Source organism: Miscanthus floridulus, chromosome 9, assembly GCF_019320115.1.
Source record: "Miscanthus floridulus cultivar M001 chromosome 9, ASM1932011v1, whole genome shotgun sequence".
NCBI lineage: Eukaryota > Viridiplantae > Streptophyta > Magnoliopsida > Poales > Poaceae > Miscanthus > Miscanthus floridulus.
The window spans coordinates 105,900,179-105,926,554 of NC_089588.1; the positions used below are offsets into that span (position 1 = coordinate 105,900,179).

The 26,376-nt window shown below is 45.2% G+C and overlaps 2 protein-coding genes across 3 annotated transcripts; one reads left to right on the plus strand and one right to left on the minus strand.

Annotated features, from left to right (window-relative positions):
• Positions 1-262: 262 nt before the first annotated feature.
• Positions 263-2,195, minus strand: LOC136482550 (uncharacterized). 2 transcript variants are annotated; one of them, XM_066479765.1, is made up of 2 exons: positions 2,042-2,195; positions 263-1,942 (listed from the first exon to the last, which is right to left on the minus strand). In XM_066479765.1, exons 1-2 carry the CDS (start codon positions 2,193-2,195, stop codon positions 876-878), a joined length of 1,221 nt encoding a protein of 406 aa, XP_066335862.1. In that variant the 3' UTR covers positions 263-875. The 2 variants fall into 2 exon arrangements, with proteins under 2 accessions (XP_066335862.1, XP_066335863.1); XM_066479766.1 differs by having other exon boundaries at positions 263-1,919; positions 2,042-2,143.
• Positions 2,196-7,227: 5,032 nt separating this feature from the next.
• On the plus strand, positions 7,228-8,921 carry LOC136480502 (uncharacterized). The gene is made up of 4 exons (XM_066478025.1): positions 7,228-7,324; positions 8,205-8,338; positions 8,631-8,711; positions 8,787-8,921. Exons 1-4 carry the CDS (start codon positions 7,228-7,230, stop codon positions 8,889-8,891), a joined length of 417 nt encoding a protein of 138 aa, XP_066334122.1. The 3' UTR covers positions 8,892-8,921.
• The last annotated feature ends 17,455 nt before the right edge of the window (positions 8,922-26,376 follow it).

The following is a 26,376-nucleotide window of genomic DNA, read 5'->3' on the forward strand; positions in this document are numbered from 1 at the left end:
ATCCATTTTGTACCAGTGTTTTCTATTTTTAAGAGCATCCATTTTCGCAGCGTGCAAAATGAAAAAAAACATAAAAAGCTCAGCAGCCCGAGGCCCAGCAGCACCCACGCCGAAGCCGCGGCCCAGCGTCGCCCGCCAGCCGCCTGACAACACATTCCTCCGCGGCAGGCCCACGCACAGGCCCATATCGCCGTTACGATTGGTTGGAGTGGGATGGACCCAGCACGTCATGTCAAGCCATTGCCTGACGGAGCCTTTCGTTTCGTTTCTATCCTCGCCGCCGCCGCCGCGTCTCCCCCCGCCGCAGCAGGTACGTACGTACGGCCCCCCGCGGGCGTCCAATCACTCCCTCCCCTCGCGCTCCTCGGGCGGCGGCCTCCTCGGATTGGCTGGGGCTCGCCTCGCGGCCCCTCCGCGGCGTCGGTTTTCGGTTAGGGTTTAGGCCCCTCCGCGGTTGCGTGCGGGCGGGCGTGTCTCGCCTCCCGCTGATGCTGTCTCTCGATTCGGCTGGATGCGGATGGGTGGGAGACGCCGCGCCTGTGGGCTGTCCCTGTTTGCCGGACTCATCGGCGCAGGGAGATTTCCGATTGGGGGCCGTGATTTTTTTTCCCCTTCTGCCGTGCCGTATTCGATTGCTGTCTGCCTGTTTTGCTGGTCGCTATTCATTTTTGTTTTGGCGCCATCTGTTATGGTACAGTGCTGAAATTACTTCTTCCATTCCCTTATTTGGTACTTAATATATTTAGAAAATGGAGGTTACTGTAATTCTTTGTATGAGTTAAACAATTGCCTTCACATGCGATCTGTTTTGACATAAGTATTATTTCTTTCTTTTATATATACATGTATTTTTTTGTTGTTGTTGCTGCGTTCATCTACATCTTCTTTGTTGCTTCTTGGTGCCTATCTGCCGCATCCATGGACACCAGAGCCGCTTTCCTTGTGTGCTCCAATTCTTCCTTCTTTTTCTTAAATTTCTTTTCTGTTGCTTCTTGGTACGTATCGGCAGCGTCCATGAATAGTAGAGCTGCCTTCCTTGTGTGCTCCAATTCTTCCTCCTTTTCCTTACATTTCTTTTCTGTTGCTTCTTGGTACGTATCGGCAGCGTCCATGAACAATAGAGCTGCCTTCCTTGTGTGCTCCAATTCTTCCTCCTTTTCCTTAAATTTCTTTTCTGCTGCTTCTTGGTACGTATCGGCAGCGTCCATGAACAATAGAGCTGCCTTCCTTGTGTCCTCTAATTCCTCCTCCTTTGCCTTAATTTGTTTTCTTGCTGCTTCTTCATACCTATCAGCAGCGTCCATGAACGCCACAGCCGCCTTTCTCGTGTTCTCCAATTCCTCAACCTTTGCCTTAACTAGCTTCTCTGCGTCTTCTTGGTACGTATCGGCAGCTTCCATGAACACAAGAGCCGCCTTCCTTGTGCCCTCCAATTGCCTTTCGAGTTCATTCTTTTCTTCCTTAAGCTGCTCCTTTTCCAACTTGCACTTCGCCAATTCCAATTTGTGTTTAACTTTTTCCTCCTTACACTCCTCCAATTGCCTTTGGAGTTCATCCTTTTCTTCCTTAAGCTGCTCCTTTTCCAACTTGCACTTCGCCAATTCCAATTTGTGTTTAACTTTTTCCTCCTTACACTCCTCCAATTGCCTTTGGAGTTCATCGTTTTCCTCCTTACACTCCTTCAATTGCTTTTCGAGTTCATCCTTTTTTGCCTTAAGCAGCTCCTTTTCCAACTTGCACTTCGCCGATTTCAATTTGTGTTTCAAAGATTTTTTAAAGCCTTCCTTCTTGCATTCCTCCAGTTCATCCTTTGTCACCCTACGCTCCTCCCGACACTTATCCAGTTGCCTTTCGAGTTCCTCCAACTTGCTCTTCAAGTGGGAAAGTTGCCTTTGGAGTTCCTCCAACTTGCTCTTCAACTGGGAATTGGTCAACCATTCAACTAAAGTTCATTATTTTAGAGGGGGGTTAGAGGAGAGAGATGAGAATGCGACCACACTGTTTTGGATAGTGAAAAAAAAATGATGTCTTTTTTGCTCACCTGTTTTGTCTTTAACATCTCCTATAATCTCAACTGCACCCTCTATTAGATCCGCTGCAGGCTCTAGTAGACCCTTTCTCACAACCGTTCCCACTCCCAGGAGCACAGGCACGAGTGCAGGCGCGAGCGAGGGCACGAGCGGGAGAAGCGCCATGTTCTGGAGAGTGGATACTTGTAGAGGTCAATCGGTGGCTTGCGGCCGTCTTCGCCCTCCTGGCGCTGCTGTCGTGACACACTCGCCGGAGGTGGAAGTCGCTTCCGCTGTCTTCTCCGTGCCCCGGGCAAAGGATGCGGTCCGTGGTCGAAGCTGCTTGGGAGGTCAATAAAGGGGTGGGGGGGGGGGGGGGGGGGGGGGGTCGCGGGGGAGGAATGGAGTGTCTACGAGGAAGCGGGAAGCAGAGGAGTGAAGGGATGCCGTGTCGGTGCTGAAGAGGCAAGAAGCAGAAGGGGTGAAAAGGATGCCGTGTCAGTGAGGAAGAAGGACGGCGAGGGTAGGATGCAGTGCCAGTGAGAGGGAGGGAAGGAGAGAGAGAGAGGCTTCTGGGCTGTGGGCTGTGGCCCAGGTGACACTGACGCCAGTCCTCTTGAACCGATCCCCGGCTTGTGAGGCGGCGAAAAACGCGAACGCAGGCGCGTAGCCTTTGGGACCGATTCGAGGTGCTCGGGAGTGGCCACTGGTGCTGGGCCGCTGGCGGACATGTTCACGCATGATAGAAACGTATCCTTCTCTCTTGAGATTTCAGAATCACCAGAAACGCTTTCAAAATTCAAACGGCACTATAGCTTAGTGATTGGAGCTAAAATATTTTTAGCGACTCTAAGATTTCCTTCGCAAAGGACCAAAATAGAATCAGGGTGGTTTCACATAACTCTTGTCATCTTGTGCTAGCCCATTTTGTGCTTATGCTATGTAATTTTTTTTTCTAGTTAATCATTTTCATTTTAAGTATAATAAATTAAAATATGTTGTATTTAAGTTGTTCTATACCCACAAAAAATTCCTGAATTTTCATAATTTTTTACTTACTTATACGATTTTTATAGAAAAATATTTTAAAAATTATAATCAGTTTACCAGTCAAACGATCTCATAAAGTGATTCTAACTCATCATCTAAAACGTTTTTAAGAAAATTCAGATCAAAATATCTCTACAGAAATCTGTATCCCTACCAAACGACAATCGTCGCTGCCCGAGATGACGGGGTGCTCGTCGGCGGGCGGCCCGCCATGGTTCGCCACACCGGTGAATCTGCTCCTGGAGGCGATTTCAATGTCTTTTTGTCGTGTGTAATGTTATGCTCGTGCATACAATTGCATCACATGGTATATGTTTTTAAGGTAAACGAAAGTTTCCTAATTTAACTTGAGTACAATCTATATATGCATGTGGGTGTGTACAAGGTTCTAGAGTCTAAAATACTCTCATTCATCATGTACTACCATCAATTCGCTTACATGAATTGCGTATTTGGAACGTAGAACGGGCATTATGAATTGTTTAGAAAAACTATAAGCTGAGGAAAAAGCTAGGTTAGCTCCAAAAAAAAAGATAAATGGGGTTCAGCATGACGGCACGTATGTTAGATGGATCGTATGCGGTTATATACGGTTACTTCCCTCTACAAGACCGGGACCAAAAGTCATGTAACGCTGATGAGTGGGTCCCACACCTGTGGTCCCTACCTCGAGTCGTGACACCGCTGCTGCTTCTCGTCGCCGTCACGCGTGGTCATCTACGCCGCCGCCGGCATTGCCCTTGCCCCCGCACCCGCACACTCCTATGGGCCGCAAGAGCAAGAAGGGCGGCGGGAGCAGGAAGCCGCCCCACCCCGCGGGGTGCGCGGCGCCGCCGCCGACCAACGCGGACTGGGAGGACGCCACCGCCGCCTTCAGGAAGGAGGCCGAGTCCGCGATCCGCGCCCGGTCCCACGACGACGGCGGCGCCCCGCCTCGCGGAGCGCCACCCGGCGTCGCCCCTGGCGCACCACATCCTCGGCCACGCGCACGCATCGATCGCGCGGGCGGGCGACGCGGTCCCGCCGCTCCGCCGCACCCGCCGAGCTCGCCCCGCGCTGCCCCGGGATCGCCGCCACGCTCGCCTCCGCGCTCCTCTACGCGCGCCGACCCGGAGAGGCCCTCGCGGAGTGCGCGCGCGCCCTCGACGACGTGGCGGACCCTACCGACCCGGCCGTGCACGCCACCGCCGACACCGCCTCCCGCCGCGCCGCGCCCTCGTGGCAACAACGAGCCCCCAGGCACGCGTCGACGCGGAGGCACTCGAAGCCGCGGGGTTGCGCCCGCGACACCGCGGGCGTGGCGGCGGCGCCAACGACGAAGCCACCGTGCTGTTGCCGCCACGCCACCACGCGGAAGGCGGTGAACGACGACGACCTGCGCGGCTTTTCTCACGGTGGACCTCGACGACTTGAGGTCCTACTGCCACCAAACGGGCGGCGGCGGCGTGCATCTGCTCACCTGCGCGGTTGAGTTTGCCAAGGCCACAAAGGCATGGGCGTACTGGCTGTGCCCTGTGTGCGACATGGTTTTCTTGGACGCAAACTCGTTCGTGTCACACGTCGAGGGCGAGTACATCGATGAACTGCAAGAGCTGCAGCCATTGATGCCCAAAAGAGCAGCCTTGGATTCCGAAGAGCTTGCAGTATTCCTTGAAGTGTACGTCATTTGAGATGGGAGAAGAAGACGCAGAGCGAAGAAGGAACTTGGACAGGATCAAGGATGTCTTTTCTGGTCTCAATACATTTAAGGCTCTCCCTGTTGGCCTTGTGGACAAGGTCATCAAGTTTGCGAGGAGCAGGTCCAAGAAACCATTGCCATATTGCATTCCTTCCTGTGTCACCTCATTGGACTCCATGGAAATTCAGAGAGTCGATAAACCATTGGACCAGCTTTATAATCATTTATCCAGAGGCTGGAAATTCGTGAGGATTTTGGGTGATGAAGGGAAGAACAAGGGAGGTCGTTCTGATATCATATCTCTGGTTCAAGATGGGACCTTATTATCTTTGGATGCTGAGAAGGTTGCTTCAAGAGCAAGGATGGTTCTTGCGAGGAGGATGCGCTGTTTAGATGGCTGTTAAATTCTCTGGAAGAGGTTGCGATGCCATGGGCTAGCTTGAGGCAGAAGTGTGCCCATCATGGAAACGAAGTCCTGGAAAGGATTTATGGAATATCAGATTTATTGCTGAGACAATTTGATATGAAGTGTGCTGCAAAGAAGAAAAATCGTAGGGATTATTCCCTTACGGAGGTCCTTACTTTGCATGTTAATGGTACTTATATTTCAATTTATAACTCACTGTGGGTTTAGTGCAATCAGGATATAAGGAAATTATATCTTTGAGGCAGTGGAAAATAGAAGGAAGTTCGACATATATTACTACTAAACTAGAAAGAGTGCATCTCACTTTCTTGATTCTTGTCTGTTGATGTTCAGATTTTTCCTGTCAAACATGCAGGCAGATTCTATAGATGTTGAGATGTTGCTACTGGATAATGAAGTGGGCTATTTAAAGAGCAAGCTCGTGGAAGTTTGTACATTTGATTACGGTGCTGCCATTTTGCCTCTTATTAGGGCTTATATATGGGTTAGTGTAGTGCTTATGTCACTTAATTGTTGCATGTCTTTTATCATATTAGTTGCTTGAATGCTTGTATTCATGGTTGTCTCCACAGGATAAGTTGAATAATTCTGCTGGAGAAGACTCACAGGATGGGGGTGATAAAAATGCTGTCAATAATGGAGATGGTTTAGATAATCTGCATGAGGAATCTTTGTTCGAAGACAAAATTCCAGACATGGATTCAGACATGCGTTTTACTATCAGCAGGACAGATGAATGTGAAAACTCCTCGCTCTCGCAATCCGGTAAACTGTAAACATCTCTCTCAATTTGTTTTTAGCTATTGCTGATGATCTTGTTTCTATGAGATCCAAATACCCAACAGAAAAGGGCTTGCATCACTTGCGTGAGACCATGCGAGAAAGTTATATAAATATTTTATTAGCCATGTGATGAATGTAAAGAAATATTAATCTTGCCTATTCTAAATAGGATATATCGTCATTTAAGATTCAGTTATTTTACCATAAATTCATGACTTGCTTATTTTGCTTACCCTGATTGACAACATTTACAGATAGCTCGAATTTTTCTACCTTGGAAGCTGAAAGTTCTTCCATAGACAGTGGTGTAGGTTCTGTACTTCACATCACTGCTGAGGGTCTGCTGTTTTTGAATGTGACTCTGCGGGTAACAAATTATTTTCGTTCTTCTTTCAAAATTTTAATATGTAGATGTTTATCCACTTGAAAAGAATAATATTATTGCAGGCATTGTGGCATTTGAGGGAGTTCCATGATAGGTTCCTGGATATGCCACTTGTACTGCCTCATCTTACTGTTGAGGTCCACTGCATTATCTGTCTTTTGCGAAAAAACATTTAAAGCATGGGACAACGAGAAAGACTATGGAGTCACTAATTTTCCACATGATGTAGGAACTGCTTTCAGTGATATTTTGAACGAACATAATCTTTTTGGGAAGGTTTGTTCCTTTCACATTATATTTTTCTACTGGACTTACTCCTGAGCGGAGCCTCCATAAAAGAATGTATTATCCAGCATTTTTATGCTACAAACCACTAGACAGATGCCTCGAAGAATATATTATTATAACATAGTACTAATGGGCACTTCATTAGGTCCATTTAAGATTCTGCTTGTAGCTAACTAGTTGAATTGTTTTTTTTATTTGGTTGTAGGAAGGTATGAACATTGCATCAGAAATTATATCAACAATCTTGGAGACTTTGCATAAGTCACATACTTCTTTGCATTCTTACAATGCAAATATTGAACACCAACTAATAAGCACATCAAGATGCCTCGATCTTGTATGTGTAGCACATAATGTTTTTGGTTTGCCCATTAGAGAACAAAAGAAATGCATCTGTCTGAACGAATCCTCTGAAAAAAAGGATTACATTACATTTTTCCACAGTGTTGATGTCAGTGCAATTCCAGTAGTGGAGGTAAACAGCATTTTCTGTCTTATTTGTTTCCCTCATGTTGAGGATATAAATTTCAGTGTTGTGTTTTGTTCATTTTTAAAATTGGAGCCTTATGGTTCTTTCAGATGAAATCGCTCGGTCAGCTCCTGAGAGATGCGGACAAGCAGTTTCAGTTTGCCACTGAGAACTGCCAATGTGGGAACAAGACTAAGCAGTTCTCTTCGATCCGAGCCTCTTATTTTTGCTATTGGTATGGTTGCTTGCTCCAATGCACAATTTGCTAGGTTAATACATTTCGGTTGTGCTAGAAAGGAAAGGCAAATCAATAAACTATATAAGATTAGTCGCATTTGTTGCTATGTTCCTGCAGTCCCAGTCTGAAATGTGGCTATTATATACAGAACCGGTACAATGATATTCCAAACTTTTGATCATTTGGGCCAAATTTGCCCTTAAGAAGGTTCAGATCTTCTGGAATCTGGATTCTGAGGCAAGGCAAGATGCACACCAGGGCATCCTGACATCCCATTTACTGCTTGGATGCATCCTGACTTCCCATTTATTGCTTGGATTCCCCTGAACCTGAGAGGCCTGTGATGGTGTCCCTGAGACCATCAAACACGTTTCTGCACATGCCCATCCAACGCTAGTTTCTGGCAAATTATGGTGCCCACTACCTCTGCTCTGTATGGCCAGCACGCCTCCTCAACACTGCCATCTTGCTTATGCTTTGGATAATCTGGTAGAGGAGGAACACGATGATCTTTGACAAGATCCACCTCTTGGATATGGCAAGTCGGCGACAGCTAGTCTTCTCATTGATCATGCTGAGCTTTGGGCCACCTGTGCCCACGTCAGTGATTGTTCCCACTTAGCTTAAAATTGGTGGTTTTTATTAGAAGGATCTAATTGCAACTCCCTGGGCTTTACCCTTTTTGATCTCTGGTCAAATTCTAATGAGAAAAATCAGGTAGAGCTCCAAGTCTGCCTGTAGTTTCCTAAAAAAATAGCCAAACTTTTGTTTCTATTACCACAATTATTAAATTTAATGACAAAACATTATTTATCGATATTTTTTATGACTACGTCACCAAGTTTTGTTTCTCTTTCTCTTTGTACCATTGTTGCAGTTTTTAACTGGCCGATTGACAAGCATTGCCGCATTGACATGTCAGAAGTGCTGATAAACATAACCACTCCATTGCGGTTTGATACACTTTATGATGAAGTCCTTCCTCCAGAAGATTATACTCTGGCTACAGCCGTATGTCCTGAGAGAACCTCCTGTTTTTCATATCTGTTCCTTAGTTCATTTGTTCATGAATCTTCACATCTGCAATGTTCTCTTTTTTAAAAAATAAAATAAAATCATATATACATGCATTACACTTTAGGTTGTGAGTTTTAGTGGGAGAGCAGGGAAGACATTTTTAATGCCCTGCTAATCCTTGATATTTATTATCCAAACTGATGGCCTATGATGGACTGCATGGAGTTGTACACCTGTTCATATAGGACCAGATTATGATAGGTGCACAATCTTACTTTGTAATCAGATATGCTGCCTTGAGGAGGAACATCTCTGCTTTGCCCGGAAAGAGGAGAAATGGATCATATATGGAAGCAAGGCAGTAGAGGCATGAGATCTCAAAATTATTTTTCACTTCTTTGTTCTTCCTGGTAATTCTTATGACATTTGGTTGTATTTGCAGTTTGCAGATTCGTGGGAGTGTTTACTCCATCAGTATCGGCATAGGAGTCTCCAGCCCCAAATACTTTTCTTCGACCGTGTTAGATCAGATAGCAGTATCCATTGATAGTTGCAGATTCAGTTACTTTCTCATTTGATTAGTGGTAGCATTCACATGGATAGGCGCACAACTGATTTGCGGCCACGGCCATTTGTACATCCTTGTCTAGTCCTACTAATGTTTAAGGGCCATTTGGCTGAAACTCAAGCTCAGATTTTCAGGATTTAGAGCTCAATTTCTTGAAAAGTTGCCAAGTTGTATATAAGAAGTGAAGCGAGCATTTCCAACACATCTCATATATGGAAGTGTCCTGAAACCATGTTAACATAGAAGTTTTGCAGCTGATTTACCTAAAATAGGAGGTGAAGGGATTGGGGAAAGGGGAAAGGGTCTCTCCTTTCTTTAGGGGAGAAGGGGTTAATTTTAGAGGATCACCTAAAAAGATTTAGATATAGTATACTCCCTCCGTCCCATTGAAAATATCGTTTTTGACTTTTAGACTTCTTGTTTGTCTGTTCGTCTTATTTCAAATTTTTATATAAATATTATTTATTTTGTTATGACTTATTTTATCATTAGAGATACTTTAATAATGATTTATTTATTTTATTATTTGCATAAAAAATTTGAATAAGACGAACGGTCAAACAAGAAGTAAGTCAAAAACGACACTTTCATTGCGACGGAGGGAGTATGTGATGGGAAATCTATTGGAGCGCCTTCAGTAGATCCAGAATATATACAAAGGATATGCCTAACAATTTTTCATATACATTTGGTACAATCCATATACAATTCAATATAATCTAGTAAACAATTTGGTCCGACTCTGAAATTTGCTAAGGAATTTGGTACACAAGTATAAACTAACATATTACCCCCTCTCTTCAAAATTATATGTTGTTTTTTGGTTTTATCCTAAGTTCAACCTTGATCAATTTTATAAAAAAAACATATTAACACCTACAATACCAAATAAATGTTTTATCAAGAGATATTTCATGGCGTATCTAATGAAATTAATTTGATGTTGTAAATAAATATATATTTTTATAAACTTATCAAAGTTAGACATGTTTGTCTTAGAACAAAGTTAAAAGAACATAACAATTTTAGAGTAAGTCTCTGGGGAGTCAATAAGGTTAGTTTTTCATTTTTTTATATATGATAAGGGTTGATGGGTTGGCTAGCTTAAGGTATGTGCTGGCCAACCCGGACCACGCATTAGGTCTGCCTATGCTTCACCTCCTATTTTAGGTATAGAAGACTGGATAGGAGATCTACCGAAGATGCACTCAAAGTGTTTGGCTTGAATTGCAATTTTGAAGTGATTTACTCATGTTATATACACTAGCAAACATGACCGTGCATTGCAACGGGATCCATACGCAGTGAGTTGTAGCACGGGTCATGAGCTCGAGTCAAAATTAAATTAACTTAGTGGTAAAAATCTTTATTTCTTAAGGAGTCAAAGATTAAAATGGTTGTGATCTCTTATTTATTGTTTGTTTTTACTTTTATTATATTTATTAGAACACGAAAAAACCAGGTGGAGAAAAACAGACCAACCAGAAAAAAGTGAAAAAGAAACAGAAAGAAACAATCACATGCATGCCAGTAATAGCCTAATAGGAGAACAATTCATGTTGCTTCATTGTTCACAAAAAAGACTTGCCAGAAGTTGACAACACATACAAGATTCAATGCCCATTTACTTCACTAACCAAAATTTGGTAAGTGCACACAACTTTAGAACCACTAAAGCACAAACTATATAGCTCAGGCAATGAGAAATCCAATAGGCTAAATTATATGATGCAACCTCCATGTTAGCAAGGCCCATTATAATAAAGGCATCACCTGCACTCCTACCTCCATAACAAGATATTCATGTGTTGCCTTACTGCCAAGAAAGGCGTATCAAAAGTTGTTCGTGAGATATATCTTATCTAATTCAATACCAAATTTTGGTAGGCCTACACAACTTTAGCATTACCATAAAAGCAACAAATTATACCGGCTTTAGTATGGAAATCAATGTAAGCGTTGTAATATGATTCAGCCTCAGCAGATGTGATCAAATCCCACTTGCTTAATGGCATCACCTACACTCCACAACATGATCACGATTATTTTTGCTTCATTGCTAAAAACGGTTTAGCAAAAGTAGGGTAACACTCGCGAGAAATCATGCGCCTTACCAAGTTTTGTTATCACAACTATGTTGTATAGCTCATGCAATGCAGAACATCCAGACAAGCAAAACTGATTACGCTTGTTTTGGCTAGCCAACAGACACAATGGACAAAGGCTAGGTAGCAACCAAACATAGAAGGATGGGATAGATGACACACATACAAGATTAATTGGCCATTTAATTCACTAGAAAAAGTTTTGGTAAGCCTGCACAACTTTAGCCATACCAAAATCACACTGTGCAGCTCTAGTAATGAGCAAATCCAGTGCACATACATCAAATGAATAATTGAATATGGTGGAACCTCATGAAATGTGAGAAAGCCCATTAACATATATGCATCACTTGTACTCAGTAACAAGAGTACCAATCATGTTTGCTTCAAGTGCTCACAAAAAGGCTTAGCAAAAATTGATAGCAACCACAAGATTCATCTGCCACTTAATTCTCTATAATATTTTTGCAGCCAATTTTTTTTTATACAAATCAACTAATGAAAATATTGGTCAACCAAAACGATTGCTCTTGTTTTGGCTCACCAACGGTAACAAGTGATGAGCTAAGTGACAAATGCACATAGGAGGATAAGCTAGTTAGACAGTACATGTTGGAGGATGGACCCTATATGGATTCCAAACTTTTACAATCCAAGAAGCTCCAAATCATATTTTCTTTCTACTAGTTTCATTCCTTATAAAGCTTTTGTATCGTAATATGTGCAACTATACCAATGCATACTTAAAGCCCCTAAATAAATTTGATGAGCCTCACCAATGTGCACAAGCCCTAATTCATATTTGTTTCATTGTACACACAAAGCCATATCAAGGATTGATAGCATCCATGAGTGCCTTCCCTACCAAATTTTGGTAGGTCACACAAGTTTAGCACTACCAAAGCACACCATATAGCTGGAAAGTGCAGAAATCCTTGCAAGCAAAATGAACATGAATGAATCCCATGAAATGTGAGCAGACCCGCTAATGTAAACAATCACATGCATGTCAGTAATAGCATAATAGAACAATTCATGTTTGCTTCATTGCTCACAAAAAGACTGACCAGAAGTTGACAATGCATACCAGATTCAATGCTCATTTACTTCACTACCAAAATTTTGGTAAGCACACCAACTTTAGAACCACTAAAAGCACAAACTATATAGCTCAGGCAGTGCGGAAATCCAACAAGCTAAATTTATATGATGCAGACCTTCCATATTAGAAAGGTCCGTTATACATAAAGGTATCATATAGACCCATAACAAGAGATTCATGTTTGCCTATCGTTAAAGAAAGGCTTATCAAAAGTTGTTCATCAGATGTATTCATTATCTAATTCACTACCAAATTTTGATAGCTTACACAACTTTAGCATTACCATAAAAGGAAAAATTATACCGCTTATAGTATGGAAATCAAAGTTAAGCGTTGTAATATGATTCAACCTTAGCAGATGTGATCAAATCCCACTTGCATGATGGCGTCACCTACACTCCACAACATGATCACGATTATTTTTTACTTCATTGCTAAAACGGTTTAGCAAAGTAGGTAATGCTTGCGAGAACTATGCTATACAACTCATACAATGCAGAACATCCAGGCAAGCAAAAATGATTACGCTTGTTTTGGTTGGCCAAAGGACACAATCGACAAGGGTAGACAACAACCACGCGTAAAACGATGGCATAGGTGACAACTGCACATTGCACGGTGGACCCCACGTAGATTTTTAACTTTTAGGATTAGGATTTGATCATACAATCTCATCTCCTAATACAGATCTAGAATACTTCTATGCACCATTGTCCCCGTTCGGATGTACCATTGTCCACCGCTCGCGCCCCGCGCCGCCGCCACCTCCCGCCCGCCACCTCCTGCGTTGCCCGCGTGCCCACGCCACCCAGCACCCCGGCACCGCAGCCACCCTGCCCACCCACCCGACGCTGCCCCAGTCCCCCCTCGCCACCGTCCAGCCACCGCCGGCCGGTCCTCCCGACGCCCGCGCCCCGCCCTTCCCCGCGCCGTGCGATGCCCGCCGCATCCCCTCCCGCGCCGCACCCGCCCCTTCCTCGTGCCGCGCTCCGCCCGCCGCAGCCCCTCCCCCGCGCCGCATGCTGGTGCCTGCCCCCGCCCCCGCTAGCCCCCACCCCCGCCCACGTGTGGCCAGCTCGCCCACGCCAGCTCGCCAACGCCGGCGGGTGAGGAGGGGAGGAGGAGGAGAGGAGGGGGAGGAGGCGAGAGGAGGCGAGGAGGAGGAGGAGGAGATAGGAGCCGCCCTACCCCCGGCCACGCAGCCGTGGACCGCCCGCCCCAACGCCGCCCATGCCCGACCGTCCCCCTATCCGGCGACCCTCCCGACCCCCCCCACGCCCCCCCCCCTACCCCCGGCGCCCTTTATGCCCTCTCTCTTGTTGTTGTCGTGGTAGTGATAGTTGTAGTAGTATTAGTTGTTAGTAGTGCTAGTGGTAGTAGTAGTATTAGAAGTAGTGGTAGTAGTAGTAGACTAGTGGTAGTAGTAGTAGCAATAGTGGAAGTAGTAGTGGTACTACTTGGATATATTCTTCTGCTTGGATTGATATCCAAACTACATGGCTTCTTTTGAGACATATGTGCTTGTCGGCCATCGTGCCGTTGTTTTTTGCAGGTTTTGGAAACCTCACCGTGCAGGGGAGGTTCTGCCGAATTTTTCTAAAATGATAGTTTTTTGTTCCATTTTGTAGAGAAGAGCTCGTCAGAGCCGAGTCGGAGTTCCCGTCGCCGTGCCGGTCTGCCTGCACTGCGTCGCGTCGCCACTGCACCAACCCGCCATGGCCCCGCTAGCCTGACTCCACCGCCACCAAAGCAAGCAAATAATAGAATTTTGAAATTTGAAAACTACCTACTTGCAAGGATGCAATGCAAGGGGCAAGTTTATATGATGCTAAAAGATACTACTTGTAAGAATAAAAGATACTACATAAAAACTTATCTTGCCCTTGCAAATGTCCCCATGTGGTATTATGGATTTAAGCCTTGCTTCCTACAAATTCTCCCCATTACGTAGACTAATCCATAATCCACTATCCTTCCTTTCTCGGACCATTACCACCTGTAGACCATTACCACTTGTAAATTATTATGATCTAGCTTTTGGTTCTACAAAATAATGCTTGCTTTTGGTCCTCTAAATTCTCCCCCTTTGGAATCAAACACCGAAAAGGAAGACATTCGTAGCACAAGGGAGGGTTAAACTTTGTGATCCTTTGTGTGTAGAGTGAAATAGGTCACAAAACTCTCACATTATATAGACTAAGCTCCCTCTAAATATATGCATACATATGGTAGAAGGCAAAGCATATGCATAATGGGCAAAAACATTTGCACAAGGGAATTTAATCTATATAACGTATGGAGAAAGCATATAAATATCAAGATGAAATCAACATGATGATATCGGTTTAGAAATACCACATGTGGAAACCAATTTGATTTCTACCACTTGCAATCGGTGGTGGATATTTGAAGTATGATCCTTAACTCTGGGGACTCCATTTTCCTTGCAATGAGACTACTACACACATGATAAGCTTGAAAAGGTGTTAGTCTCAGAGCATCCAACTTGTAGAGTAACCTCCCCCTAAATTTGTGCACACAAGTATGGAATACTTGTAGGAAACATGCACATTGATTTTAGAATAAAAAACCACTTGAAAGATGACATCACATGAATGTGAGAGTAATTTTCGAAGGCGATATTCAGGAGAAATTATCTACAATTTGGACATTGGCACATATTAGATGAACAATCAAAAGACAAGCTATGTGTCATGCTCCTAAACAATTTTAAACCATGTAGGATTGCTCCAAGGAATAGGAATGAAACCGAGCAAGCCTACCTTAAGATATACCTAGTGTATGTATGACAAAAGTTATAAGCATGCAAATGCAAACCTAGGCATGAAGAGTAACTAGATGCTTAAAGATACCAATTTGTAAGAAATACCACTTGTAGGAAATACAAATTGAAAGAAATTACATCTAGTTACCTAACATGGGAAGGGGAATTTAGGTCCATAGTATTCACTAACTCACTTGGCAATGACTTTGTCCATAATGATGCACCCCATGAAATGCACCCAAACTTTATCAAGTCTCCAAATTCCCCGAAGTCCATCAGACTTCTCACTTCCCTTTCGAGATCCAAACCTTCTTGGTGCTCTTCATGTTGGAAATGATTTCCTTTGGCACCCAAAAGCGTTTGACCCCATTATTGGCTTGCTTGTTCACCTTGATGGCCACCACCTTGTCATTTTTTTCTTCTTCAAGAGATAAGGTGTGGAGGCCTTCTTGTCCCCCTTGTTGGTGTAGGTGTTGGAGAGCTTGCTTGTTTGCTTTTTCTCTTTCTTCTTTGCTCCTCCCCCATTCTTCACCTTACACTCATAGGACTTGTGAACTTCCTTGTGGCATACGTAGCAAACCACAGTTTGTCCTTCATCAAGCTTCTTCACTCCCTTGATGGTGTTATCTTGATGAAGTTGGGCTTGCATCGCCTTGCCTTTTACTTGAGTCAAGTCCTTGGTGAGTCGAGATACTTCTTGCTTGAGTTGCTCATTCTTCTTTGCAACCTCTTGTGTGCATGTATCAACAATAACTTTCTCAACACAAACTTGGTTGCACAAAGACAAGTCTAAACATAAATCATTACAAGAAGTAGAGGCATCCCTTTTTAACATGTTAAAGATAGAACTTTTCTTTTTAGATGCCTTGGTGGGGGTTGTACTAATGGCTTCAAGATTAGCAACTTTATTAGTTAGCTCATCACAATGTTTACACATGGTTTCTATTTTAGCAAGCAAACTTTTATAAGCATCTTGTGAGCTAGCTAACTTTTTTTTAATTTTTAATTTTTCTTTACAAGTTGCTCATCATTGATTGTGCATGCATTTGTTGTTGCACTAGCCTCAAGTTGCTCAATTTTAGTAGATAGTTCAACATTGAGATTAGCAAAGTTCTCATATTGTTCAAGCAAAGTTTTGTATGCTTCTTGTGAACTATCTAGCTTTTCTTTTAATTTTTCGAGCTTCTTTTGTTTACTAGTACAAACTTTAGCATAATTAAGATTTTGTTACACAGTTTCATCATAAGAAGGCATTTCATCATCACTATCACTCTCACTAGAGGATGAGCTTTCGTTACCTCATGCCATAAGGCACATACGAGAAGAGCTTGATGATGAGTGCTTGTGGCCTCGCCTTTTGTGATGGTGTTCTTCTTCACTTGAAGAATCATCCCATGACCTTATTGATGTGAGGGCTTGGTTCTTGCATGCCTTCTTCTTTGTCTTGGGTGTGGGCTTGTTTGGACAAACTTCCACAAAGTGCCCCAACTCACCGCATCCATAGCATCCTCTCTTTCTTTGCTCATTTCTTTGATTGGTGAAAATGAGATCTTGAATTTGGATGGGCACACCCTTGACATTGAGCCTTTGGATCATCTTCTCCACCTTGTTGATTAGTTTGATTGAATCTTCATCAAGGTCGGAGATGGAGGAGGAAGATTGATCATCATCACTTGAATCTTCATCATCATCATCGTCCTCATCTTCTTCTTCATCTTCACTTGAGGAGCTTGAGCTTGAGCTTGTCTCAACTTGCTTGCCCTTCATCTTCTTTTTCTCGCTACATGCGAGAGCTTTGCCTTTGCTTGATGAAGAGGCTTCTTCTTGACCCATCTTACATGACATTTCAAATGCCACTATCTTGCCAATGACTATGCCCGGGGTCATGGTGCTCAAGTCCTTCATGTTGTGAAGGATGGTGATGATGCTTGCATATTTCTTTTGTGGTAGCACAAAGATGATCTTCCTCACAATGTCTGCATCATCTAGCTTTGTTACTCCTATTGAATGGAGCTCATTGATAATTAGATTCAAACAAGAATACATATCATGAACAAGCTCATCATCATTCATTGTAAAGGAATCATAATTTTGTTTAGCTAGACAATGTTTTTGCTCATGGACATTAGATGTGCCATCATGGAGCTCTTGAAGTTTTAACCAAATTTCATGTGCTGTATTTAAAGTGAACACTTGGTTAAACACATCCATACTTAATGATTCAAACAAGCAATTTTTAGCTCTAGCATTGAAATGAATTTCCTTTTCTTCACTCTTTGTGGGTTTATCACGATTCTTAATGGGTTTTATCCCATCACGAGTGACTCTCCAAACACCCAAATCAACTGCCTCAAGGTGTCAAGCCATTCTAGCTTTATAATAGGGGAAGTTAGTGCCGTCAAAGTGCGGAGGCCTAGAGGTATCCATTCCAACCACTCTAAATAGCGTTGGCTCAATGGCGGTTAAGTCAAAGGTCCAAATTGAGCCAACCTGACTCTGATACCACTTGTAGGGGACCGTGACATCTAAGAGGGGGGTGAATTAGGTAACTTAAAATTCTACTTTTGAATTATGGCCTCTTTTACTAACCTTAGCAAAACCTATGCAAAAGATAAACTATCTAAACTATCAGCATAGCCTCATGAGTATATAAGCAGGGCCAGGGTCCCCCAATTGGGACAACAGACAAGAGATACAACAGAGAATACAAGCAATACAATCAGCTAGATGTAGGGTATTACTTCTACTTGAGGGCCTGAACTAGGGCAAATCGGTGTCCCCTTCGTCTCCATCAAGATCTTCGTATAAATCATCCCTTCGAACAAAAACCCTCCATGGGGATACCCTTGGAGGACTGCCAGATTCTTGTTCTGACATTTGATGGCTCAATCACTCCGGCAACTTCCCCGCCGGATGCAAGTTTCGCTTCGGCACACTGGAGTTTCTCGCCGACTCATAGGGCAAGCTTTCCCTCTCTGAGGTGGTAGGAGACCACTCGGAGAAGGACTTGGGAGCCAATCTAACATGGTTCTCGACCGGATTCTGCAATCTCGTCGAGTCCTACCAGTCGACGATCAGGGAGGTCATGAGTCGATCTGTCTAGGGCATGAATCTAGTCAAATCAGATTCGTGTTGGGTCGGCACTATAGGGGACCATGACGCCTAAGAGGGGGGGTGAATTAGGCAACTTAAAATTATACTTATGAATTATGGCCTCTTTTACTAACCTTAGCAAAACCTATGCAAAAGATAAACTATCTAAATGTGCGCCTATGGTTTTGCTAGTGTGTTGCTATCTCTACCGCAAAAAGAGTAATGCAATCAATGTAAATGCGGAAGCTAAAGAGCAAGGTAGAGATATGCAAACTCCTGTTGATGACTCTGGTATTTTTACTGAGATATCGAGAACCACGCAAGCTTCCCCCTAGTCCTCGTTGGAGCCCCACGCAAGGAATCCCTCGCAAGGGCCAAGCTCCCGATCGGGTAACTCCGTGGATAGCCTCGGGCCTTCCCCATGCGCAAGTGGGTCTCTGATGTGCCTTTCGGCAAGCCTCTCCCGAATGCTCCCCGTCGTCTTCACTATCAAGCTTCTGGCTGAAACACCACGGGCCTTGTTCCCTCCGGTACACAGTGGTGGCCACACCACAACTGTGGTTGGTGTGATCTCACAAGACTACAAGCCCCTCTGATGTACAACAATGGTGCGCGCAAGCACCGAGTGGTAAGAGGTATGCAAATCTCACTAAACACTAGGCCTAAACCTAGAGCAAGCACATAAGCGGTGGTCTAGTCAACCTAAGCACTTCGCAAAGCACCTACGCTAATCACCTAATGAATCACTAAGCACTATGCAAGTGGAGATCACTAAAATGGTGTATCAACACCCTAGATATGTTTCCTCAGCTCCACACACTACATTTGGCCGGTTGGGGGTGTATTTATAAGCCCCATCGAGAAAGTAGCCGTTGAGGATGAAATCCTGCTTTTCTGCTACTGACCGGACGCTGATCACGTCCTGACCGGACGCGTCCAGTCGTTCCGACCGTTAGAGCCACAATCAACTGATCGGACATTGCTGTAACACCCTTGGTGTTACATTGTACTGTTCTTGCTGAAACGTCACATGAGCATCACATTTATGTGCATATGTGTACAACATGAATTATAAATCAATGTTAGACACTTGGAACATTTATGCGAAACGTGAAACAATGTTACGTGTCATGTCACTTGATTGAATTTTTGTCAAACAAAAATGTATGAAACGTGAAACAGGTGTGGTCGAGGACAAGGATTACTCGCTAGTACATCCCATAGGTCGGATTTGGGTTTCGACGCGAAATCATTCGAACCGACGTCGTTCCGCGTAAGTTTTAAAGAGTGTCGACGAAGCCGTTTCTGACCATGTGTGTAGAGCGATCGGTTTAGGAGGTTGTGTGATGTCATGACTTCGGTGGATAGCTTGATGTACCATCTTGCACATCAAACAATTAGTTTGGTGTTTGGAGCATTGCGTACAAGTTTTCTAACTGCTTTAAAAAGCATGCACGACACATGGCCTAAGCTCTGGGTGCGGTCACCACTTGGCCTGGCACCGCTGCTGGCTTGCCAGCGCACTACCGTGCTGGCCACGTCTCGCTACCACACTGGCTATGCCCCACCATCGGGCCTGCGCACACGCACGGCCTTGTGCTGTGTGCCAAGGCCGTCTGCCACCACGCGCTGACCGAGGCCATCATCGCTGCTGGCCATGTTCGCCGCTGCTGGCTCACCCAAACGCACACGCGCTGATGCATCGGCCGCATCCGCACTGCCACCGTGAAGGCACATGCGTGTAGGGTCTTAGCGTGGCTGCCTTGTCTGCCTGTTGGCACTCATTGGCGCGTGGGTCACAGCACCGCGGCTGACACGCTGCGCCCGGGCCGCCGACCAAGCTCTACCGAGCCATGCCCTGCCCTGCTTTGACCAGAGGTGCACCGAGTCCCGTGCTACATGCCGTCAGCGGCCACGCATGGCACTGCTCCGCTGACTCACCTTGGCTGCTCGCATGAAGGACAACAGCCTACGCCACCATCACCTCCATGTCATGCATACTATGTTTTTCTTGTCTGGCGCTACCCGCTGTGACGCCGTGCCGAGCCTCGTCGGCTTGCAGCCTTGGCCGTGCGGACAGTTCATGTGGAGCACATCCCGCTGCCCCCCGTCGTGGTGCATGTTTGTTTGTTGCATTGACATCCGCAGCTGGACCGAGCCAAGCCACGCCAGGACCCCCTGCCTCCGCTGTAGCCATGACCGGTGGGACCTCCTTCATTCAATTCGCTGTGACCACAGCAATCTAATCAAATTCATCGCTGCCTCGGCTCCATTGAGTAACTGACCATGCAACCATCCCCACCTCACTGCCTGTGTCCTTGTGCTGTGCCCCAATTTTGAAATGCCATGCCATCGGGTCCTTAAGATTGGGGGGTCTACGCCATCGGCTAACCATGCGACCAAGGCATCCCGGTCCAATACCTTGCTCTACCAGCCTCTCCTCCGGTTAGGCGTCGCCATGCTCACCATAGTCTAAACCCTACTGCCATGTAGCAGTGCCTGGCACAGCTGTGCCACTGCCATGCACCGCCGCACCACCTAGCGCTCATGTGGCTAGCTCACCTCGGGCTTTCACCGGCCAGACCGTCAACGCGAAGGTATCCGTGGGTAGTCCCTTGAGCTCTCTAGCTTAGTTGCTTGCTCCATCTTCGTTGTCACTCACAGGAACACGCCTGCCTTTGTAGGGAAGGGACCACCGCCGGGGAGGGGGCTCGGCACGGCGCCCTTGTTCGCCGTGAAGCCTCCAGTCACTGCACTTTGTCCCCAAGGTAATCATCGGCCCCTTAGTTAGGCCTTAGTGGCTCAGATGACGTCGGCGTGGCCGCTCAGTGCCTGCGCCATCGTGCCAGTGCGCGCACGGGTGCTGGGGGACGTCGCCACGGTAAAGAAGGAGAAAGGGGAGGGTGCAGTTGTAAAAGCGTAGACTAGCAAAATAGTGCCTTAGAGCTCGCTGTAAATATGTAGTAGTTCGGGCTGTGCTACGCTGGCGCGCGCGTCGCGCCATTGCGGGCCGAGCCAGCACGAGTTGGGCCGAGGGGTAGGATTCGGTTTTCTTAATTTTTAGAAGAATAGAAATGCTTATTTATTTTAGTTATGAGTCGAACTTCGATAAATCATAGTAAATTACGTAGTTGTCCAAAAATGGTGAGACTAATTTTGTTAGGTTCACGAAAATATCATCTACTTGATAGTACAGTTGGATTGCAGTTAGCTATGACAAGTATTGGGTCATAAATTCAAAACTAGAGAGCTAATATTAGGTAGGTTAATACTTGTAGGAATAATTGTGGATAATTGGTGATAGATATAGCCACAAAAATTTTATAGTAGGTCCACTAGGTTGACATGTACTTGATGTAAATTTTGTAGCCTTAGAATGGGTTGTTAAATAAAATAGCTACTACTCTTGTTTTATTGTATCTAGATTAAATCGGCATTAGGAGTAAGAATAACCGTAGTTGTTATAATAATAATGAATGTCATACCTCAAACTTATCAGTAACAATAGATGACTTATCGCCGTGGTTGGTATCATTAGCTTAGGAGTTAAATCGATGTACTTTTACTTTAAGAATTTCTATTGCCGTATTATTAAACATTGCATCATCATTTCATGTAGATCACGAACTAGTAGACTTCATGCCCGTCGGCGAGCCAGAGTACAACAAGGTGATCGAGGAGTACGAGGAGGAGATCCTCGTGCAGGAGGAAGCCTAGGAGCCTATTGGTGCTGACCCTGCTGACCCAGTGCCTGCCCAAGGCAAGCCCCGGAGCATAACCCATATTTTTATGATAACTAAATATATATATGTGTGATGTGCATTTAAGTTACAGGCATTTTATGGAAACTACCTGCATAAATATATCTAACCATGAGTCCTACTAGTATAGGTCAAGTAGCTGCTATGCTCAGGATATCGGTAGCGTGAGTAACCTGCCGTTACTCACAAATAGGTGATAAAATATGATCACTCATAAAAAATGGTGGAAAGGAAAATGGTGACCGAGTAGGGATATGGTTTGGGTACTGGTGGGTGTAAGGGGTTGTGTCCTATGGCCAACGAGGCATGACTTGGTTACACTTTTTCCCTGTCTGTGTCGATTAAGGACTGGTCGTTGCAATGGACGCTAGGCAAGTAACAGATCTATTGTCCCGAGCTCATACTTGGGTATGGGCGCAGGGAAGACTTGTTGCTCTGTTGTCATGGATCCAGCACTTTCCAAACCGACTAATTAGAGGCGGGGATGGTGGAGGTCCTTGCACCACATGGAGTCTGGGACTCCAGGGTGGGGGCTTGGAGTCCATGTTTGGACGGGGACCTAGACACCCGGGACAGGAGAGTGATGGGTTAGTCCTGCTTGTGCCTAGGGTACAAGCGGGGCGTGTGTTTTGGGGCACCTAGCTAGGCACATTGGTTCACGAATCGCCGCCAAGTCGGTATGACTTGTCTTAATTCTAGCACCGTAGTACGAACTGAAAGTTGAAAGGAGAAGACATGGAACTGATTGCTCAACTCTTGCTTGAAAGTAGAACAGGTGCTTATATAAACTGGCTAGATAATAATTTAATACGGCTTATAATAAGACATAAATAAGGACTCACTGTTAGTGTTCCTTTCTGCTAAAGAAAACCAACAAACCATAAAGCCTATCATATTCCTTGGAGTCGGGAAATTATTCCCACAAGTCGGATAAGTCTTGCGAGTATATTGTGTACTCAGGGTTTATTTACCCCTGTTGTAGGTGATGCTTGAAGAGTACTTTTGTGTGGAGGATCCTTCTGGTGGACTCAGACGAAATCCTCGCCCTTATCGCTAGTTGTTATTTTTAAAAATTCCGTTGTTTATTATTCCGCACTTTGGTATTTGGTATTGTAATAATGTACTTTTTAAGAAACTCAGATGTATGAAATGAACTGGTATTGTAACTCATTCTCATTATTGGATCCTTGGGAAAAATGTGGATCTTTCGGGTTCTCCCTCGGGGTGTGCCCGACGGACACCGCTTGCTGTAGCCTGCTTCTGGGGTGCTTAGTGTCTAATGGAAGACGAGCACCCCCGTAAGTATGCTATTTTGGGCGGTTCTGCCACAGTTGCTACCAGAGCCAATAATGGTTACGAGTTCATCACCTTTTTTCAAAAACTTAAAAATTTGACCAACAAAAGTTTTGTGAAAAGTAGGATGTGATTATATTAGGTAATTAAGTATAAGCCCTAACAATATGGTCTATCTAGGATAGCGGCACTGGTTTAATCTAATCAATTTTCTGCAGGTACACTGACTTACGTTGCGTAAGAAATCGCTTAGTATCGTAGAAAGTGAGTGTGCGATGTGCCGAAAATTTTACGAATGCCGCTATATTTCGGCTTGAGTGAACGTATAGGTCGAAGCATGCATCATGATAATAGCATCTTACTTCAACTGAAATCCCCCTTCACGTATAATTGAATTAGTAAATTGATAGGACTAACTGATGAAATGCTTTAATAAATGTGCTGCCATCCCTCTGATTCCTTGCTTCTGATCGCGAAGGGTGTTCTAATGGATGGTTTGTCTCTCTTATAGATGAATCTAAGGTCTGGATGCAGGAGCACTAGTTTTGGGGCGGCTCACGAGGGCTAGGGTGACAGTGACCGTGCCATTGAGCGCGGCAACGGGGGAGGTCAGGAGGTTCCACCTCTGGCTCCTCATCCTTTCCCGCCGCTGCCGATGACTCCCACAGAGATAATGGTGGAGCTATTGGCTGCTCGCCAGGAGTCAGCTGCTACTCGCTAGGAAATAGCTCGTGCCATGGACATTATGGCAAAGGTTGTCGTGGGCCTCGCCCACGGAGGCCACGGGGGTCATGGTGGGAATGGGGGTGGTGCCCGTCGTCCTAAGGGACTGTCCTCCTACTAGGACTTCCTCAAGACTCACCCACCCACCTTCACCCCATCTGATAAGCCTCTAGAAGTAGAGCACTGGCTTCACACTATGGAACAGAAGTTTCGGCTCCTCAGAGTGGCCGATGAGCAGAAGGTGCGCTTTGCAGCGCAGCAGCTTTTGGGGTCCGCAGGTGCATGGTGGGACACCTTCCAGGCCATGGAGCAGCTAGATCATCTAGCAACCTAGCAGGAGTTCTCCACCGCATTCCGAGAGTTCTTTATCCCTGCCGGTGTCATCAACCAGAAGGTGACTGAGTTCCTAGAGCTACGCTAGGGGAATAGGACAGTGATGGAATATGTGAACAAGTTTAATCACTTGGCTCAGTATGCTGGCAGTTAGGTGGATACTAATGACAAGAAGAGGGAATGCTTCTTTCATGGTCTAGCTCCCCTCCTTCAGGAAAAGCTCTACATGGTGAACTATTAGACATTTGGGGCTCTGATGAACGCCGCCATTGCTATTGAGGGTTTTCAGTGGGAGTCCTAGGCTGATTAGAAGAGGAAGTGGGTGGCAGCTGGATCCTCTAGCCACCCTCACACATAGAAGATATAGGTTGTCCGACGGGGGCCCTATCAACCATCCAGCGGGCCTTCGTTCCGGCAACCCCAGCAGACTTTGCAAGCTTCCTCTACATAGTATCGTGCACCTCAGCAGCAGGTGCAGCCTCAGCAGTCTCAGGGACAATAGGTCCCACCTCGTTAGGGGTTCGGGAACAAGCCAGGTGATTGTTTCAAGTGTGGCAAAGATGGCCACTATGCCCGGGCCTGCCCCTAGAACTAGCCAGCTCAGTCAGCTCAACCGTCCGCCAATTCTAGGCTTGTCAAGAGGACCATCATCAAGAAGAAAGTGCCCAGTAAATCTGGCCAGGTGCACTTCATAGATGCTGCGCAGGTGTTGCAGCAGGAGCCAGTGATGGCTGGTATGTTTACCATTGACTCCCATCCAGCTTTGGTGTTGTTCGATTCTGGTGCATCACATTCTTTTATGAGCATGGGGTTTGTAGAGCGGCACAACTTACCACTTATGGCTATACTATATGCCTATAAGATCCATACTATGGGTTCACAATTGTTCATCAATGCCCGCACGGATACAGTAAGTTTGGTATTAGCCACCCACACTTACCGCCTACAGTTCATGGTCATGCCTAGGCAAGGCATTGATGCTATTCTTAGAATGAACTGGTTGCGGATGTATGGGGTAGTATTGGATATACAGAGGAGAAGTGTGGAGTTACGGCTTCCTTCTTCTGAGGATAGGATGTCTCTTATTGTACCCTCAGAACCAGTCTTACCTGTTGCTGCCCATGCTGAAGCTGCTCCTGATCTTACCTCCATTCCGATAGTATGTGAGTTCCCAGATGTTTTCCCTGAAGATCTTCCTGGGTTGCCACCAGACCATGAGGTAGAATTCTCCATTAAGCTAGAGCCCGATACTGCTCCTATCTCCAGACGCTCGTAACGCATGGCTCCAAGGGAACTAGCAGAAATGAAGAAGCAACTAGAAGAATTGATGGACAAAGGTTTCATCCATCCTAGTTCTTCACCATGGGGTTGCCCGGCTATTTTCGTGAAGAAGGATGGTACCTTGCGGATGTGTGTGGATTACCGCCCCCTTAATGCGGTAACAGTTAAGAACATGTATCCTTTGCCCCGCATAGATACCTTGTTCGACCAATTAGCGGGTGCCAAGGTGTTCTTGAAGATTGATCTCCTATTAGGCTATCATCAGATCAAGATCAGGCCACATGATATACCAAAGATAGCTTTCTCTACTAGGTATGGGCTGTATGAGTACCTAGTGATGTCTTTTAGTCTCACCAATGCTCCTGCCTTCTTCATGTACCTGATGAATTTAGTTTTCATGCCAGAGCTAGATAAGTTTATGGTGGTTTTCATTGATGACATCCTGATCTATTCCAAGAATGATGAAGAGCATGCCCGACACCTCCGAATAGTACTGACTCGACTAAGGGAGCACAAGCTGTATGCTAAATTCAGCAAGTGCGAGTTTTGGTTAGATCGAGTGCAGTTTTTGGGGCATGTGTTGACACCTAAAGGCGTTTCTGTAGATCCCAGCAAGGTGCAAGATGTATTGGATTGGAAGTCTCCCAAGTCTGTGCATCAGATTCGTCAGTTCCAATGGTCTAGCTGGGTACTATCGGCATCTCATTCCTGATTTCTCCAAGATAGCCCAGCCCATAACCAAGTTGCTCCAGAAAGAAGCTAAGTTTGATTGGGGCCTAGCTTGTGAAGAAGCTTTTCAATCTCTGAAGACTTTTCTGACCACTGCTCCTATGTTGGCTCAACCAGATATTGATAGGCCCTTTGATGTATACCGTGATGCCTCGAAGATAGGGTTGGGGTGTGTGCTTATGCAAGATGGGCATGTGATAGCCTATGCTTCGCGCCAACTGAAGAAGCACGAGGTGAATTACCCACTCATGACTTAGAG